We start from the raw sequence: 18,882 nt of genomic DNA, 5'->3' as shown, positions 1-18,882 counted from the left end.
ACACTTAGAGCAACTGTATACTGTAGTATGTGGCAGTGTCCCTGGTGAAATTATGCTTGTAAATGAAAACATCAAACAAACTCCATCCCATGCAGTTTAGCACTATGCGCCACTGGGGCAAAGCAAAAAATGCATTTAAATTTGGCCACCAAACAGCTCTGTGTGAACAGCAGTCTGTCAGGAAATATCTTCTCAATTAAATTCTGATGTTTTTCTGACAATTTTTTGTTTGACTTAGCTTGACTTGAATGTTCACATCCAGACAGTTGTCTCTGCTTGGATGTGAGTGTTCAATGCTAAAGAGCAAGTGAAGAAACAAAGGAAAGACAGGGGAATTTCTTCTTGGTGGTGAAGCTCAGGAACTTAATTTAAGCACTGCAGGTATGTCTACTTCACATCAGTGGATTCATTCATGTATATGTAGGGCACAGTTAGACTTTTATTATCTAAACATTAAAAAGTTATTGCCCTACTCTACATACTACATTTCCTTCATATATTTGTATAGAATATTTCCTAAATATTTCCCAATTGTTAGTATATTCCAAGCAAGAAAAATGACTGCATTACAGACCCCAATGCACCCCCAAACACTGGAAATAAAAGTGCATAAAAACCACCTCTGTACATTATTCATTTCAAAGGAGATTTAGCTTCTATGCTTAGGACTGTTTCTGAGAACAGAATTGTTTTGATGTTGACTTTATTTATTTATGGCCATAGTGAAACAATTATCGTAGTATAGGATGTGACATCACATGAAATCTTTTTTACTTAAGCACAGCACTAAAGGACGTCCAGGAGTAATAATGGGGTACTTTTCGATTCTGCTACTGGAACAGTTATGTATGTAAAGGCTCTTAGAATATTTTCCACTGTTATCAACCCTAATAAACTTAACCCCTTAGCTTCTGAGCCCCCATTTAAACCCTATTAATTAATTAGAATTCGATTGGGCATATTCCAATTAAAATGGTTGTAGTTCCTCAATGGTAATGGCTACAATATTGAGCTTGGTGTCATTGGAAAGGAAACTTCTTCTAGTTTTCAAAGAAAGAAACATAATGTGTTACAGTTATATAGGAGGGACAACAAAAGAAACACAAACCTGAAATAATTTTTTGATTAGCCCTCGCCTAGATTTTTCCCTTATAGATATAAGCAAATATCTCCCTGGTGAATGGTCTCATGACAAAAAACCAAAAGGGATCTAAAAGAAAGAAGCCTTGTGCATTTATATATGAAGAAATAAATTAAATAGTGTTAAAAACCAGTATATGAGACATTTTTTAATTACTTTTATGATTAATTAATCCCCCCCCTCCCCCAAAATCGGCCGGGCCCAGGTACCCCTAATAGGTCACAACTCTGGCCTGGATCAACCTACAGACACCAGGGAGGGCTCAAATGAAAGCTTTCAGTTACAGTTACACAGTTACAGTTACAGTTGTAGTTAAAGTTATACAGGAGAAAATTAAAAGAAACACAAACCTGAAATAATTTTTTAATAATTTTTTGATAAGCCCTCGCCTGGATTTTTCCCTTTATAGATATAAGCAAATATCTCCCTGGTGACTGGTCTCAGGACAAAAAAAACAAAAGGGATCAAAAAGAATGAAGCCTTTTGCATTTATATATGAAGAAATAAATTAAATAGTGTTAAAAACCAGTAAATGGGACATTTTTTAATTACTTTTATGATTAATTAATGACCCCCCCCCCACACACCAAATTTCGCCTGGCCCAGGTACCCCTAATAGGTCACATCTCTGGCCTGGATCAACCCAGAGACACCAGGGAGGGCTCAAATAAAAGCTTACAGGCTGTAAAAATACCCTATAATGCTATATTTGCGTTCACTATAACCTAATATAATATATGTAACAATCTAGGTCAAAAAATCTTAGTTAGGAAAGAGCAGGCTTCACTTTTTGGGCCTTTGACCCGGCTGGTTACGGCAGGCTGAGCGCCCCTCCCCCACTCATCGTATATCAGCGGAATGAGTGCTTTCTCTTCTTTACGGCTACGTTGGCTATTTTGTTCCAGCATTTACGAGGTTAATTCTAGAGGCCTTTGAATGGAGGGAGGGGGGAGGATAGGGTTTGAGGTCACGTGCTAGGGGTTGCCATGGTGTGGCCAATGAACGGAGGTTTTCGGCTCAGTTGGTCTCGTTCGAAGCCGAAGCCCGGGAGCCTCCATCTTGAAAAGTTCCCGTTACTTTCGCTTTTGAATTTAGCGAGTTATGGCTCACAGAAGTTGGAAAAAAATATTTTTCGCTCACGAGTTGGAGCAGAACACTTGTAGTTTTTGGACCAGTGTGGATGTACCGTGTGTTTTGGACCGAAACGCTTTATTGGATTACATTCTCTGGATCGTAACGAACGTAAAGACACCAGACACGACGTGATTGAGTGCGATTTGAAGCTCAGAAGTCGTCAAAAGTAAGTGATGGAAAATTTATGGATTTATGGTTTTTGTTTTTTAAACATTTGGTGACTGCGCTGTGGTTGTTGTAGCTGGAAATGGTAATGGTAATGGTTATATGGTAGGAAAGACGAAAGTCTAAGCTTTCCAACGGTGTGCAGCTTGTGTCGCTGAGGTTTAGCAGCTGGGCTGTACACGGTCATAACTCGCATGATGCCCTCAGGTGTCCCTCAGGAGGGACAATACAACTTAAAACAATCCAGATCACAGTGAAGCCTTTTATGTGTTGGCGGGTGACCGCCAGACCCCATCTACATTTTTACTTTAGATTTATAGGCTTCTGATAAATAAAAAGTTCTAACACTGGAATGCTGAAGGCTGTTTCTTGTGATGCTGTGTTAAACTTCTTACTGTATACATTCTCTTAGGCTGGTGTTTCCCCGCTGATAGTGAGTAGCAGTTAGGAGACAAATGGAAAGAGCAGCAGCACAGGCCTGAGCTGTTACAGGCATTCAGGAAATTTGACTTTTATTAACCACTTTATTATTATTATTGTGCTTTGCAGAGGTGATGCAGTTGTGCAAACTTTAAACCGGTGCTTCTATCAGACATGCCATCGCTTCATGTAGTATTTTAACTGACAGGCTATTAGCAAAGCCGTGCTATGTTATGGTGCAGCTAGAGTCAAGGTGGGTACATTCCAGTAATTCTGCCATTGTGACTCTGTGTGATCCTTTATCAGACCACAATAAACATGTTTGCTTTAGGTGAGCACTTTTACATCTGCTGTGCCACGTCAGAGGACTGCGACAACGTGGAGGCAAATTAAGGTCACGCTATTTTCCTTTTAAATTTAGCCACGATTTGTGCGTAATTTTAATGCCCCAAACTATAAGTGTAAGTATGGTATAGCCCCAATAAATATACAGGTACCAATCTGGTTATGCACGCACAGATCGGTTTACGCACGCACAGAACGGTTTGTGCACATACAGATTGGTTTGTGCACACACAGATTGGTTTATGTACTCACGCACGCATCTGGTTACGCACCACAGATGTGGTTATGCACGCACAGATCGATTTACACACATACATAAATCTACTCTGATCCTAATTTGACTCCATATAATAGGAGCAAGACAAATAACTTAAAGGCAATATGTTTATCTTTAAATTATGACTGGCTCATGATTGTAGCAAGACAGAGGAATAATGATTGTAGCAAGACAGAGGAATAAACAATGCTTTTATCTTGACTCATTGTATATTAATACATATACATAGTACATATGTAGGAATATACTAATACATTTATTAGGGCAAATATTATAATCTCGTTTCTACATTTAAATACATTTTTCACTCACTGGTAGAGTTTTTCCTCTTTGTTATCATATCTGATTTTGCACAGTGTGGCCATAAACTGATACATGCATGTTGTCCACTTTTTGGCTGTTCTGACTGGTCTTTGTGTTGGTGTTTGAGCCACTGTGATCTGTGCTGGTTCCTTATGGCCAAATTGCTACAACATGGCCCGTCGCCCAGGACCTGTTTATCTTAGAAGACCCTACCAGGGGCATTTAGCCCCCGACAACGTATCTTCCGGGGTCATTCAGGCACACAAACTCCTCCACCACGTTAAGGTGGCGGTTCAAGGAGTAGCATTCCCCTGTGAAAAAGAAAATATCAAGGACTGAGACGTCGCCCAGTATGGCGCAGCTGGGGCCCCACCCCGGAGCTAGGCCTGCGGTTGGGGCCCATATACAAGCGCCTAGTGGCTGGGCCTATTCCCATGGGACCCGGCTGGGCACAGCCCGAAGAAGCAAAGTGGGACCGTCCTCAGGTGGACCCACCATCCACAGGAGGAGTTGTAGGGGGCTGGTGCATAGTGAACTGGGCAGTGGTTGAAGGCGGGAGCCTTGACAACCCAGTCTCTGGACAACCAATCTGGCTATTGAGACATGGAATGTTACTTCACTGGGGGGTAAGGGGGGCGGGGGGCTGAGCTTGTGCAGGAGGTTAAGTGGTACCAGCTAGAAACAGTCAGGCTCACCTCCACACACCGCTTGGGCTCTGGAACCCAACTCCTTGAGAGGGGCTGGACTCTATCCTACTCTGGAGTTGCCCATGCCCCAGCTCAGGTGCCATGTGTTGGAGTTTTACCCAGTAGACAAAAGGGTTGCTTCCCTGTGCCTTCAGGTCGGAGATAGTTCAGGCACGAATGGCAGTGTGGAGTACTCAGCCTTCTTGGGGTCTCTAGAGGGAGTGTTGGAAAGCGCTCCAACTGGAGACCCCACCCCTCTGCTGGAGGATTTCAACGGCTACGTGGGCAATGACAGTGACACCTGGAGAGATGTAATTGGAAGGAATGGCCTCCCTGATCCCTGAACATAAACGGTGTCCATCAGTGCACATGGCACCAGGATACCCTAGGCTGGAGGTCGACGATAGACTTTGTAATCGAGCCACCTGACTTTCGGCCATTTTTCGGACACACCGGTAAAGAGAGGGGCTGAGCTGTCAACTGATCACCACCTGGTGGTGAGTAGGATCCGCTGGCAGGTACAGAGGCTGGAATGACTTGGCAGGATCAAACATATCCATATATCGAGGGTCTTTTGGAGACATCTGGCCAAACTCTCTGTCAGAGGGATCTTTAATTCACACCTCCGGAGGAGCTTAGAATAGATTTCGAGGGAGGCTGGAGACATTGAGTCTGAGTGGACCATGTTCTCCACCTCCATTGTCAAAGCGGCCGTTCGGAGCTGTGGACGGAAGGTCTCCGGTGCCTGTTGTGGTGGCAATCCCTGAACCCGGTGGGGATTGCCAGAGGTAAGGGATGCCATCAAGCTGAGGAATGTCACAGTCCAGGTCATTCAATTACTGTTTACATTCATTTCCGGTTTTTATTTTGCTACCACTTCTTGTTCAGTGCCCATGATTTCAGTTCCAGCTCCGTCTCTAGTTAACTCACCTGTGTCCCATTAGTAATCTACTCACCTGTAATCCATCATCATTTCACCTCTGTATTTAAGCACCAGCTCTTTCCCTGCCCAGTGCCAGATGTGTGTACGAGCCAGCATTCCAGCATTATACCTCATAGCTTGATCCGTGAATGACCCTGCTTTCCCTGACCTTGTCTACTGCCTTGCCTTTGATCCTGCCTTGCCGTAAGTCTGACCCAAGCCTGTCTCTTGACCATGTCTGATCCCTGCCTATACTGTAACTGCCTCCTTGGTGTATCAACCCTTGCCTGTCTGACCACGAGAACTAGTAAACTGATTTTCCTACCAAGTCTTGTCTCCGCTGTGCATGTGGGTCCGCTACCTAGAGCGCAGTGACAAAGAAGGAGTCCTATCAGGTCTGAATGACCTGTGGGACAGATTGGTGCGGCGGCTGCGGTAATGCGGTCGGTGTACCGGTCTGCTGTGGTGAAGAGGGAGCTGAGCCAAAAGACGAGGCTCTCAATTTATCGGTCAATCTATGTTCCTACCCTCACCTATGGTCATGAGCTTTGAGTCAAGACTGAAAGGACAAAATCACAGATGTACCGTAAGCGGCCGGAATAAGTTTCCTCCGTAAGGTGGCTGGACACTCCCTTAGAGATAGGGTGAGGAGCTCTGTCACCCAGGAGGAGCTCAGAGTAGAGTCGCTGCTCCTCCACATCGAGAGGAGCCAGCTGAGGTGGCTCGGGTATCTGGTTCACATGCCTCCTGGCATGTCCCACTGGTAGGAGGCCCCGGGGAAGACCCAGGACACGCTGGAGGGACGATGTCTCTCAGCTGGTCTGGGAATGCCTTGGGGTACCACCAAAAAAGATGGGGGAAGTGTTTGGAGAGTGGAAAGCCTGGAGTTCTTTGCCTAGACTGCTGCCCCTGCAACCTGGCTCCAGATAAAGCGGTGGATGGATGATACAAGATGAATACTGCCTTGATTGTGACAGAGAAAAAACTGCAGCAGTTGTGGTAAATACTTGCGTTGTTGCAACTTCTCTTATCAGAAGAACCTAAATACTGAGTCTTGGATGTGGACTGGACGTTAAGGTTGGAAAGCATCATTGCAGTAGTGGAGCTGTGTTAGGTTGCTCCAAAACACACACACACTGAAGAAACAAAATACTCACAGAATCACAGACTCTTGTTTTTGTTTTGCTCCCAACAAATAAAAATAATTTACTATTCTGTCTACAGTAAGTCCCTAAAAATGCATGTTACATCATTGTGTCATCAATAGTTATCTGCCACTGTGGTTAAGATTAAATTAATGGGATGGGATTACTAGGGCCACCAAAGCGGCTGTGATTGTAGAAGGATGATTTGAGTTTGCCATAGTTTATACAGGGTCTTAACCACATGTTCTTTGTTCCGCATGTGTTTGTTCATCACATGCGAGCTGCATTGCTGTGTTGTAAGGATCACCAACACCATACATCCATTTTCTAAGCCAAACCCAGCTATGGGCGAGAGTCATGAACCAGGCTGTTCCAGTGTCTTCTGGGTTGTTATGTTCAGTTCCTGTTTTATTTTGTTGTTCCCGGTCTTGGTTCCTGTCTGCTTCTATTTGGTTCACTTAGTCATGTGTTTACTTCCTGTTTTATTTTCATGCACTTCCGGTTCTGTCCTGTCTTGTCTAGTTCACCTTTGTCTCCTGTCACGTCATCACCAGCTGTGTCTCATCATCAATCACCTCCCTGCATTTAAGCACCTGCACGTTCCTTTGTTCTCTGTCAGTTAGTTGTTCGTCGTGTGCCCAGCTTTGTCAACCCCACCATCTGTGTCCAAGTTTTCTGGTTTTCGACTCGTGCCTGCCCTGACTGTGCTTTGCCTTGTCTCTGCCTATACTTCTGTCTGGATATCGTGATCCTTGGTTTTTGACAACTGCCTGCCCGACTTCTGTTTTGCCTGTCGTTCTTGGGTTATGTTAAATAAATGCCGTTCATTCTTGATCCTGTCTGTTGAGCTGTGCGTTTGGGTCCTTCATCCCTGTCTGCTCGCGGTGAGCCCTGACAGTACTAACTGACCAGAGTCGGACCCAGCCAGCCATAATCAGACGGGTGTTTTGTTTGTTTTTTGTTTTTTCTCTCGCCGGTGTCTCACACTTGTTTTTTCATGCCGTTTTTCTGCCCTAGATTACCGGAGGATCTTCGTTGATGTTTCGCGGAGCTCGCAAAGGAATACGCAGAGGCTCCCAGCATGAGGGCACGGCTCTGTGTGGTGAATCTGGCGGTGAGAATCCTCAAGGAGGAGCACTGGTGGGTTCACTACCCTGGGGTAAGGGCGCTGTTTGCCAGGCTCCAGGCTTTGCAGGCAGACTTGAAACGCGCTCGGCGCACGGCGTCCGCCCGCGATTCACCAGTTGCTTTCGCCACCGCTCTTCCCGTCGCCGCTCCATCGGCTGAAATCCCTGTCGCCGCTCCGTCGGCTGAAATCCCTGTCGCCACTCCGTCGGCTGAAATCCCTGTCACTGCTATGTCGGCTGAGATCCCTGTCCCCGCTTTGCCGGCTCAAATCCATGTTACTGTCGCCGCTCCGCTAGCTCAGACCCCTGCCTCCGCCTTGACCACGGAGAAAAGGGAACCAACTCCCCATCGTCGGCTCCCTAGAACCCGTCGGCGGAGTCCCAGGTCTGATGCCCACTCTTGCAGGGGTTCGGGTTCAGGTTCTGGGACCAAGGCTCCGTTTCCTCCGGCTAAGGGTTCCTCCTATTACCCAGAGGACACCCCCACCTTCATTCCCGGCATGTCTGACAGCCTGTTCGCCAGGATCTGCCGCCAGTGCTCACCCCCAGTTGTGTTCCTCCTGGCACATTTCCTGGATTCTGCCAGCACCACCACTGATCCAGAGTCCAGACAATATCGGCGGCTCGGTTCTCAGGGTTCCCGCGCTGTATGAGGCCTGGAGTTATGCGGAACCACAAGCGGGCCAGCCCCTGTGCTCCAGTCTGCGTCAGTCCCCGTGCCACGGTCCGCGCCAGTCCCCGTGCCACGGTCCGCACCAGCCTCTGTGCCACAGCCTACAAGCACCACAGGCCCCTCACCTGCCTTGACCTCTGTTGCTTCCCGGCCAAGCCCAGCTCTGGCCCAGTCAAGCCAGGCTTCTGTCCGGTCGAGCTCCCCTGCCGCCCAGCCAAACCAGGTCTCTACACCTGTCCCAGTTGGTCCCAGAGAGGACGCCAATCCTGCCCTTGTCGGCCCTGAAGAAGCGGCCGTTCCAGCCCCTGTTGGCTCCAGTGAAGAGGCCGTTCCTGTCGGCTCCAGTTATGACACCGTTCCTCACTGGAGGAGGTCGTTTCTGCTGCAGCTTCGGCTGCAGTTCCTGTCAGCCTCCAGGAGGAGGTCGTTCCTGGTGGTCCTGCAGGGTATATTATATTGAATTTATATATTGAAATTCTGCATTACATGCTTTGTGCAAAACATCATAAGAAGCAAGATCAAGAGGAGATCAGCCACTAAGTCAAAAATCTGAGCAAAATGCACAAATGCCAGGTATCCCACATTTTTGAGAACTGCAGTTTCTCTCACTGCTACAGCTGTGGGATCAAAATGTAATTCCACCTAAATAAAATACCTTCTTCAGACTAATCAAATAAAGCTAGACACTATTTAAGACTTCTACAGATCATTAAAGCTGAAGTGTAGGAGCAGTATCAAGGTCAGTCAAGTCTTTTTTATGTTCACCTTGCTCCCACATTGCTGACCCCATGGGGTTTCGCTCTGTTCTTTCCTGTGATGGGAGGGGTGACCTCCTCACATACACATAGTTCCAGCAATGACTGTGCAGAATACAAACTTGGAGAAACATGAGGTCTTTGCTGCTTACCCTGCCATCAACTATTGAAGGCTTCCTATTAATTCCTCAACTGTAAAAAACATTTTGCTTACACCTGTTATGCAAATGGTTGGCCTTAACCCAGGAACAAATAGATCAGCAAATCATTTAAAATGTGATCAGTGTATTGAGAGCAAATTATATTCTATAGCAGTAGCAACAATATTGTGTTCATCAATAGCAATGCATTTAGTGGAACAATACTGTGAATGTTTGCTAATAAAAAAGATGTTGTTCTCCTGCGTAGACAAATATAACTGATGTGGAGGTGTTAATAAGCACCTTGGTTGTCCGTGAGGGTAAACAGTCTATGCGATTGGTCAGTGGTTATTGAAATGCCAAATACAATGAACCTGAGATCAACACCTTAGAGACCCCAAACAATCTATGGTTTCTTACTAGGGTGAGCTGGATAGAAGGCAGGAGGAGCTGAGGAGGAGGAGGGGTTATATCCATGTGAAACCAGCCCAAACAAAGACTCCCTGTTTCTGGGACCAGACATCCCCCATGCCTCCAAGCAAGATAAATAAATAAATACAAATGGTAAAAGGAACCATATACGCCCACTGAAAAGACCTAAGAAAGTGACTGACAGAAAATTGAAAAGACAAATTGTTACATTGTCTTTGGGTGGGGGTGGCCAAGGGGTTGATGTGCAAAGGTAATTACAAGGAAATGTGAACCAGGGGGTCAGGGGTCGAAGTATGTGTCTGACCCCTATGTTCAGGCCATCATTAAGGAAGAAAAGGGCCTGAATTGGGCCAATGTCTCCTTCTCCTTTTGCCACCTCCTGCATTGGTAACCCAGTGACACAAAATGTCTCAGCTCTCTTTTGGAGGGTTGTCACTCTCACTTTCAATACTCTCTTTCAGAACCCCTTCTGGAGAAAAAACACCTTTTCTTTCTTTCCCTGGCTGAGCTGAAAAACGCTGACGAGGCATTTGTTTTGTAGCTACTCACCCATGTTGGATTTAATTGCTTTTCCACCCCTCTGTGCCACAGCTCTCAGCAGCCCGGCTCTGACGGACAGTGCTGGAAGCCAGAGGGGAAGGTACTGTTATTTTGACAGTCAGGCAAGGAGACAAGGCTGACCTGACCCATGCGCACTTGATTGGCTTTCCCATGGTGCTTAAGGGTCTGGGAACTAGATGACTGGGAGGTGCTCCAATAGCCCCCACAATTCTGTTCCTGGGTGTTGAGTTTAAAGGATCTAAATTGTATAAATTGTTGTAATTTTTAATCTCAGCACTTTTCTAAATGTTAAATGTTAAAGAGGTGGGCATATGAAGCAAAGTGCAAAAAACTACAAACACCATAGCAAGACATTTGTGGTTTGATGCTGGTGTAAACATTAGACTGCTGGTTCAAAAGTTACTAAAATTAACCCATTAAATGAAACCTCATGGGTCAGCAGGAAGTTTCTAAAGATGTCTGAGGCAATGAAATGTGCACAAACTGTACGGCGTATGACAAATCAAAAACACTGAGATGAAAAAGCTAAACCTCTAATGCGGGCTGTACAAATTTATGTCATTAGATATAACAAGACCTTTCATTCCGCTAAACTACAGTCTGTATATATATCAAAATATAATACGATGAGTGTAACTAATTAACCAATTTAAATGAACTATTAAGACAAAGGATCAGCTGGGAAAAGAAATGCTGCTAGAAAGCAATTATTCTTAGCATATTTATTATAGCTGAAATATGAAACACTATACAAGCTGTTTTGTATGGAATACAAAAAAGTAGTGGTAATGATAATATTGCAGGATTTGAAAGAGGACCTTTTTTACTTTATTGCCAACAAGTGTTAGCAGGAATTAGGGTGGATGGCTGGATAGGTGTGAAGGGTGACTGGAACTGTGGTTGGCGACATGTTTTCCTGATTAACTGTAGTGAGTCACATGCAGGTCAGGTTAGGAGGAGGAGACTGCCATTTTCAAGACAATAATGATGCATTTGTCCTGCATTACCCCAGATGATGAAGTAGTTCATACTTCAGCTGAATCCAGTTTTTAAGTTGCAACAATAATAATGTAATTTCATGCATTTGGTTGTTGTAATTGAATCATCTAGAAGTTCTGGAGCAGCGCATTTGAAGGCTTTTAGCTATTCTAAGCAGAGTACAGGGGTCTATTTGATTGCCTGCTGAGGCCTAGTAGGTGTTTGTGTGAGAAGAGGGGGGGGGGGTGCAAATATTTTTGTTTTCTCAATGTGAATTGCAGATACATTATTCTCAAGCTGAAGGATGAAGATAAGAATAAGAATGGAAATAACAATCATTTCGGATTGGGGACATTTACCTCGTGCTGCCACAGAGCATCATAAAATCCAGCGCAGTCCAGTGTTAGGGTATAGGAATGCCAGATCAGCCTCTGATCTTTGCTCTGTATTAAGTAAACAGCATGCATCGTGAGAGACGGCTGGTGTGTGTATGAGTTGTTTGAGATCAGAGTGTGCATTTCAGATTCTTAGATTCATAGATTGATGAACTGACTGTTTTTTAAGAAAGATCAAAAATTGGTAAACACATGCTATGAAGCAATTAATTATTAGCTATTAATCTTAGTTGTAAACACTTACATGTATCTTGACACAATGTATACTATGTTACAATTGCTGTTACAATAGGTCAAACTAAATAAGTCTAACCCTACAGAAATTAACAAACGTCTCTGCTGGCCTAGAACCAACTAAAGTCACCAGACTAACAGGGACTAATGAATAGGTATAAACCTAGGACATATATAATATTTAATAGTGAAATGAATAGTCACTAGCAAACATACATGGAATAATAACTAATCAAATCAAGATTTAAGGAAAAATGGAATCACTGCATAATGTGGGGAACTAAAAACCTAAGGGAAAATACAAGAACTGAAAATAACAAACAAACAAACAAAGCAGAGGAACCAAAATTATTGCTAAAAGCAGAAAGGATGCAACAATTCTGAACAGGTACAAAGTAAAATACCAAGAACAAGCAAACAACAAACAAAAAAGGTTCAAAGTAAACAAACAACAAACAAAAAAGGCTCAAAGTAAACATACTTACAAACCAAATGAGAATAAACCAACTGACAGGAGGGTGGAGGTATGGAATCCTTGCATAATGTCAGCAAAATCTGTAATGAGGATGCAGGAGGGGTGAATCCAGAATGTTCGGTGGAGGCAAGGAGTACCTAGAATGAGTGAGGGAAAACAAAACAAAACAGAACTAAAAACTGTTCTCACCAGAGACAAAAAAGACAATGTTGCAGTGCTATTATACGTGAGGAGATATTGGTGAACTACAGTATGGGGTTGTATCATCCACCATAATTATACAAACTACACACTTCATCATCCATCGCAGTATAACAAGAAACCAAACTTCAGGGATATCAATAGTTTCTGTTAGGAATTTAAATCAAAGCTGAAACAAATGAAACAAAGACAAGTTAAGAGGGTGCTAGTGTTCGTCTCACCGGTGTGGGGAAGTACCTGCAGCCTACTCAGTTTGCCGAGACATTCCAGAAGGTGAACTGTGTTTTGAGAAGACAGCTGCTACATTCATTCCAGCTTTCTGGAACAGTTGCTCTGTGGGAGAGATACTGGCTTATATGGGAAATAGCTTTGGATGCAGTATACCAGTGTGTCCTTGGTCATTTTAAATAGATTATTACTCTAACGTACCTGAGTTGCAGGTAGTATTATAACAAATGTGGTGGAAAATTCTCATAAAGAAGATGACAGAGTTGTCTTTTGTTTTATTTATTATAAAAATAAAAGAAAATAAAAATAATAGGGAAAGCAAATCAAAAACATGGATGTTGATCATGCACATCAATAAACCAAAGTGCACACACCACGAAGGTGTGATGCAAAGAGCCCACGATCCTCAAGTTGCTTCTGCCTTTTAACCCCTCTGTCTGACTAGGGTGGAATGTCTGTGTAGCCCAATGAAATTACATGCACCATCTCTTCCCTGTCACCATGTATGTGAAGATGTTTACATTCTCACACCTGCATCACTGGCGTCTAACTATCAGAGAGGAAGGAGCACTAAGTCTTAACAGACAGAGAGACACAACTCCCTGGCCTTGAGTTTGGAAGCTAGAGTCGAGGGTCTATCATGCAGAGACAAGCATTGCCAAGACAAACAATCTAGGTGACATGTCGAATACATAAAACAGACGTAAGACAAAACATAAGATATGCATTGCATGGCATAAGCCATAAATCATATAATACTGAATAGAATAAAGAAGAAACAATTTTTCCCATAATACAAGTGACTTATGTGGATGGTTTACCCAGGTAAATAGATAGTTCAAACATTACACATCTCTTTGTTTTAGGTTTGGACTGCCTGCCTGCCTGCCTGCCTGCCTGTTTGTCTGTCTGTCTGCTTGTTGTGGTACCACCCTCAGTTTGATGCTTCAACCGGAGCCTCGAGCTAAGCGGGTACCACGGCTCTGGACGACCCTCTGCGTGGTAACAGTACCCAAGACACCGCATGCCAGACCTCAGCAGCTTCAGACCGGTGGCCCTCACGTCCCATCTGATGAAGACACTGGAAAGGTCCTAGGTCACCTCCGCTCTGCTGTGGGAACCTACCCGGACCCGCTGCAGTTTGTCTACTGACACGGCATAGGAGTAGAGGATGCCAAGAGTCATCTTCCTCCTACATCGAGCTCTTTCTCACCTGAAGAAGCCTGGCAGCACTGTGAGGATCATGTTTTTTGATTTCTCTAGTGCCTTCCACTCCATCTAGCTGGTGCTTCTGAAACACAACCTGGAGGAGGCTGGTGTGGACCTCCATCCGACAGAGTGGATTATGGACTATCTCACAAACAGGCCTCAGTTTGTGAGAGCCAAGGACTGTGTGTGTGACACTCTGACCTGCAGTGTGGGGGCCCCACAGGGGACTGTACTGGCCCCCTTCCTCTTCACTCTCTATACGTCAGACTTCAGACACAACACGGACAGCTGTGTTCTGCGGATGTTTCTCTCTGATGACTGAACTGATCATTGAAGACGAGGATGCAGAGTACAGGGACTTACTCAGAACTTTGTGAACTGCTCCTCCTGATCAACGCAGAAAAAATGAAGGAGATGGTGGTAGATTTCCACTGACTGCAGCCTGCTGTCTTCCCACCGATGCACATCCAGGGAATGGACATTGATAGAGTGGACTCTTATAAATGTGCATCTGAACAATAAACTGGACTGGATTTAACACGGATGCACTGACACTGGGCATTTGGGTCCTTCTGCCATCGTCTGTTTGTGACACACTCTTTTGGAGTCTTTTGGAGTGAGGGGCAACTCCTGAAGACCTTCTATGACTCTGTGGTGGCATCAGCCATCCTGTACAGTGTAGTCTGTGTGCTACAATTTTTTTCTGTGCAACACAAACTGTTCTGTCGCTGTATTCACTAAATCTGTACTTGCTGTGTTGTCTTGTCTTGTCTTGTCTTGTCTTGTCTTGTCTTGTCTTGTCTTGTCTTGTCTTATATACTTATCGAGCGTATGGAGCGGAGCGGATCGAGGAGGCTGAGCTGGAGCGGAGCGGAGTAGCGAGCGAGCGAGGAGCGAGCTAGCGAGCGAGCGAGCGATCTATCTAGATCTATCGAGCGATCGATCTATCTATCTATCTATCTATCTATCTATCTATCTATCTATCTATCTATCTATCTATCTATCTATCTATCTATCTATCTATCTATATCTATCTATCTATCTATCTATCTCTTATCACAGACTGAAAATGTGCCTTGTGTTCTCTCTCTCTTTGTGTCATGTTTACTCTGTGCCACTCTTCTTCTCTGTCTTCCCCAAGTCACATTAGTGGTGACTCTACTACGGACTGTTGCCTACAGACTGCACTTATTCTGCACCTGACCGACATACCTGCATGAGTTGTTCTGTCCTCTACCTGCTGATGAGAGTTGTTTGCAGTTACATTGCTGTGGCAGTTGGATTGCGTCGTCATCCCTTCTCCATTACCACACCTTCAATCAGCCGCAAATTCTGACTTCTGTCTTATGCTTCATAATAAAAGGAGGATCGGTACAGATTCACTACATTTGTGGTATATTTTACTACAGCACAATGAGGACCATTGTAAGAAATAACACAACTTTACCAGGCAACAAATCTGTGATCTAAAACAACCGGCCAAGTCTGTTACCAAACAAGAACCCAAATAGTCTAAAAAAAAAACTAATAAACAACAAGTATCAGGCTGCAGTAAAAGTCTCGAAAATGTTCTCAAAAGCAGTTTGGTGATGTTAGTCGCAGGGTTAGTCTGCTGTTTTAGGGTTGAACAATTGCTAATTTTCTTCACCTGTTTGTAACTCTGTTACAAAAAAACTTTATATACCTACACCAAGCAGCTCTCTGGTCTTTTGGTTTTCCTTTTTTTGTTTTTGGTTAGGGATGAACATTTCTGATTAAGCTGTTTAATAGATTTGGCTGGGTATCTGTAAAAACATCATTCAGAAATTAGCCAGCCACCAGTCACTCTTTAGCTAGCCAGACTGTTTTTAACTCCAAACACCATTATTGTTGCAATACATCCTCTAAAACTCACCTGTAATGACTGGATTCTTTGGAAATTAAATGAAGATAATGAAATATGTAGTCATTTGGACCTAGGCAAAAAGTTTCATTGTTGGTCTGTGAGCACAGATACTGATATAGATGATGGATTTGTTGCTTCCCGCTGCCTGCTGGGCAGAACCATTTCTACATTCGCATACTTCGGCTGACTGGACTCTAATTACAGAAACTGGGTTAAAAAACTGTACTTGGTTACTTTGCATCCAAATAACTGTCTAATTCATTTGACTGAATGTGACAAAAAGCTTAAAGTAAGAAGTGAGAGAGACAGGAGGTGATACTAGCTAGAAATCATAGCTGGCTCCTGAGCTGATTTACTGTGTTCCATAAACTCAACCTGCTCATGGAAAATTAGAAAAGGTCAGGTCAGGTACACATTCCTTTGTCGTGAGTCAAGAAACTTTAGAGAAAAACAATGAAGTTGATGGACAATGACTAAATAACAGAAGTGCAGTGTGAAAACTGAAGTGAAGAGGAATAAGGGAGCTTTGTGAGCGCAGTTCTGAGGTCTCTTGGTGTCACCTGACAAAAAGCAGGTGTGCTCAACTTTCTCTGTTGTAACACACAAGTTTACAATAAAGCTTCCTTTTCACAGGGACATGGCCCATTGTCCTTGGCTAATAGCCCGCTCTGGAGCATGCTCAGGGGTTAGGCAGCACTGGCTGACAACAGATGCTTAATGACATACATGTTTGCTCTGCCAAGGCCGAAATGTCCTTTCATGGCTATACGTGCATAAGTAGACAAGAGAACAGCTTTAAACACTGGTGAAAACAGATGAATAGCCTGTCTTTGGGGAAACTCTTTCCCCCTGGAAGAGTCCTGAAAATCTAAATATTTAGCCTTTCTATTGTTTTTCACATGCTGGTAAAACACACAGTTTGGGGAGGGAACATGGGAGTGACAGCAGCGACATCTATGGAGATGTTCATAAGTGCTTCTTCCCCTTTCTCTATTTCTCTGCAGTACAATCACTTGGAGAGTAAATGTAAACCTCAGCAGGGCCCTATCACTGCTGACAGGAGACTGTCTCATGCATCTGAGCATAGCCAGACCTAGTCTGAGGCCTAAAACATAAAAAAACTATCCTCACTCCTCAATTTTAACTTTGCTTTAGCAACTGTGGATAAACTGCCGTTGTTTAGGTGCCGTCAACCTATAAACCTCTGTGTAGCACCACCACAAACACAGTCACTCTTATTAAACTACAACCCTTAAATTGAAAGGTTAACAGAGCCATGCCATATTTTATATGTTTAAAGCACTTTATAGAATCTGTTGGTCTTCTTTTCATCACACATCATCACTGTGGCATGCAGATAGCCACGCAGAGCTTTCAGTAAATGCATAATGTTGCTGCTGAGTTTTTGAATAGTGTTAGTTTCTTGTTGCTTTTACTGCAACAAAGATATTAACAGCACTCTTTTTAATGGTGCTGTATATGCATAATGCATTTAACATTCTGCACAGTATTTTCTTCTGGCATCAGTTCAAGAAGAAAAAGTGTCCTCTGTGGTGGAGACAGCTGCAAAACACATTGATTTGATGAATAAGTTAAACAAAGCCATTACTCTAAAGAGGTCTGTGTTTGCTATGTCCACACTTAAAATCAAATTAGGTGGTGTTTTGCTTTTCTTGCTTGGCAAGGACTGTTAACAACACAATGGAATGCAAATTGGGCTCCATTTAAATAAAAGGATTTCACACCTTAGCTCTTATCACACAACAAGGCAAACAGGGAGGAGATGGACACTCGGGGCACAGTGCATTGACTCTGGCCTGTATTGTGTAAATAGGCTGAATAAGGAAGCACTTAACAAATGTTTGCAAATCCAGCAACAGCTCATCAGTCCCAGTTTGAAAGGAAAATGATGCTAAAATCTGAAAACTAGGACATAACTTTGGAGTTGTATTTTCTTGCGCTATTAATATGGTATTACAGTACATCATCCACTATACCTATGTGGAGTGAAATTGACTTAGAAAAACCTAGGTAACAATTTCCACACATAAATCCTAAGTAAATATCACGGGCCTATTTTTTAAGTACACTATACTAATTAGCACATAGTAGTACTCAAGTACTCAAGTAAACTTTACTTTTTTGGTTATTGATCCAAATAAATCACTAGATCTTACTCACTTCACCTTAGTAAATTTTAATTAAAATGTAATTGCATCAATACTTACTATGATGTACATTTATGTAAGTTCTCACTTATGTTGTAGTAACTCTGTCCACTGAGCGTCAGTTACACGTAAACTCTTGGTCATGGTGCAGCTTACAAAACAACACAGAACACATCATGGTGCAGCTTACAAAACAACACAGAACACATTATAAACACACATGAACATATCACTAATTCAATTCCACCAAACTTATAACGCTAATCAACTCCTATCTTTAACTAAAATGTTAAGAACACAGAAACCGCCATTTTTCCTATGAGCCTCAGTGGCTCAGGGCGGGTCTAAGCCCCTGGACTTCTACAACATCTTAGATAAAGTGTACAAATGCATTTAATGTACCTAAGATAGAAGTTTAACACTTGGTCAGTAAAAATACAGTTCTGACATTAAATAATACCACAAATCCTATAAAAGTAAACAGTTTTGTCTTACACCTGATAGATATTTTCCTTGGATAAAAATAAAAATAATGCACTGATTTTTCTGTCAACTGTCCATTGTACGCAAAATCTCCCGCCGCTGAAGTTCAAACCTGTTTTGAGTGCAATCTTTTTCCTCTTATGTCATTCACTGAGGGTTGCCAGATTTACTTTCGCCACAAATGTAAAATTTACATGATTTTGGAGGTTTTTAAAACGATATATTATCTTTGATTTACTTGTTATTTGTATGCAAACTTTACTTGGACAAATGATGATACTCAATTTCAATATATCATATTAAATTCTATGCAAAGTTTTAAAGTAAATATTAAAACATAACAGTTTTTGTAAAATGTACACAGGTTAACAGTATAACATTTACAGGATCAGAAAAATAA

General features: G+C 43.2%; 2 protein-coding genes across 3 annotated transcripts in view; both read left to right on the top strand.

The window, feature by feature from the left end:
- LOC114845675 (lysyl oxidase homolog 2B-like) overlaps window positions 1–18,882 on the top strand; it is a 170,252-nt gene that overhangs the window by 96,851 nt on the left and 54,519 nt on the right. The window lies entirely within an intron of this gene.
- LOC129603382 (translation initiation factor IF-2-like) lies at window positions 1,749–9,496 on the top strand. Of its 2 annotated transcripts, none has more exons than XM_055504358.1 (2): window positions 1,749–2,441; window positions 7,556–9,496. In XM_055504358.1, the coding sequence occupies exon 2, from the start codon at window positions 7,620–7,622 to the stop codon at window positions 8,316–8,318; it is 699 nt and encodes a 232-aa protein (XP_055360333.1). In that variant the 5' UTR covers window positions 1,749–2,441; window positions 7,556–7,619; the 3' UTR covers window positions 8,319–9,496. The 2 variants fall into 2 exon arrangements, with proteins under 2 accessions (XP_055360333.1, XP_055360334.1); XM_055504359.1 differs by lacking the exon at window positions 1,749–2,441 and adding an exon at window positions 4,428–5,597.

This window comes from Betta splendens, chromosome 19 (genome assembly GCF_900634795.4).
Source record: "Betta splendens chromosome 19, fBetSpl5.4, whole genome shotgun sequence".
Classification (NCBI taxonomy): Eukaryota; Metazoa; Chordata; class Actinopteri; order Anabantiformes; family Osphronemidae; genus Betta; species Betta splendens.
Note: the sequence above shows the minus strand (reverse complement) of the source record. Positions and strands in the feature narration are given on the sequence as shown.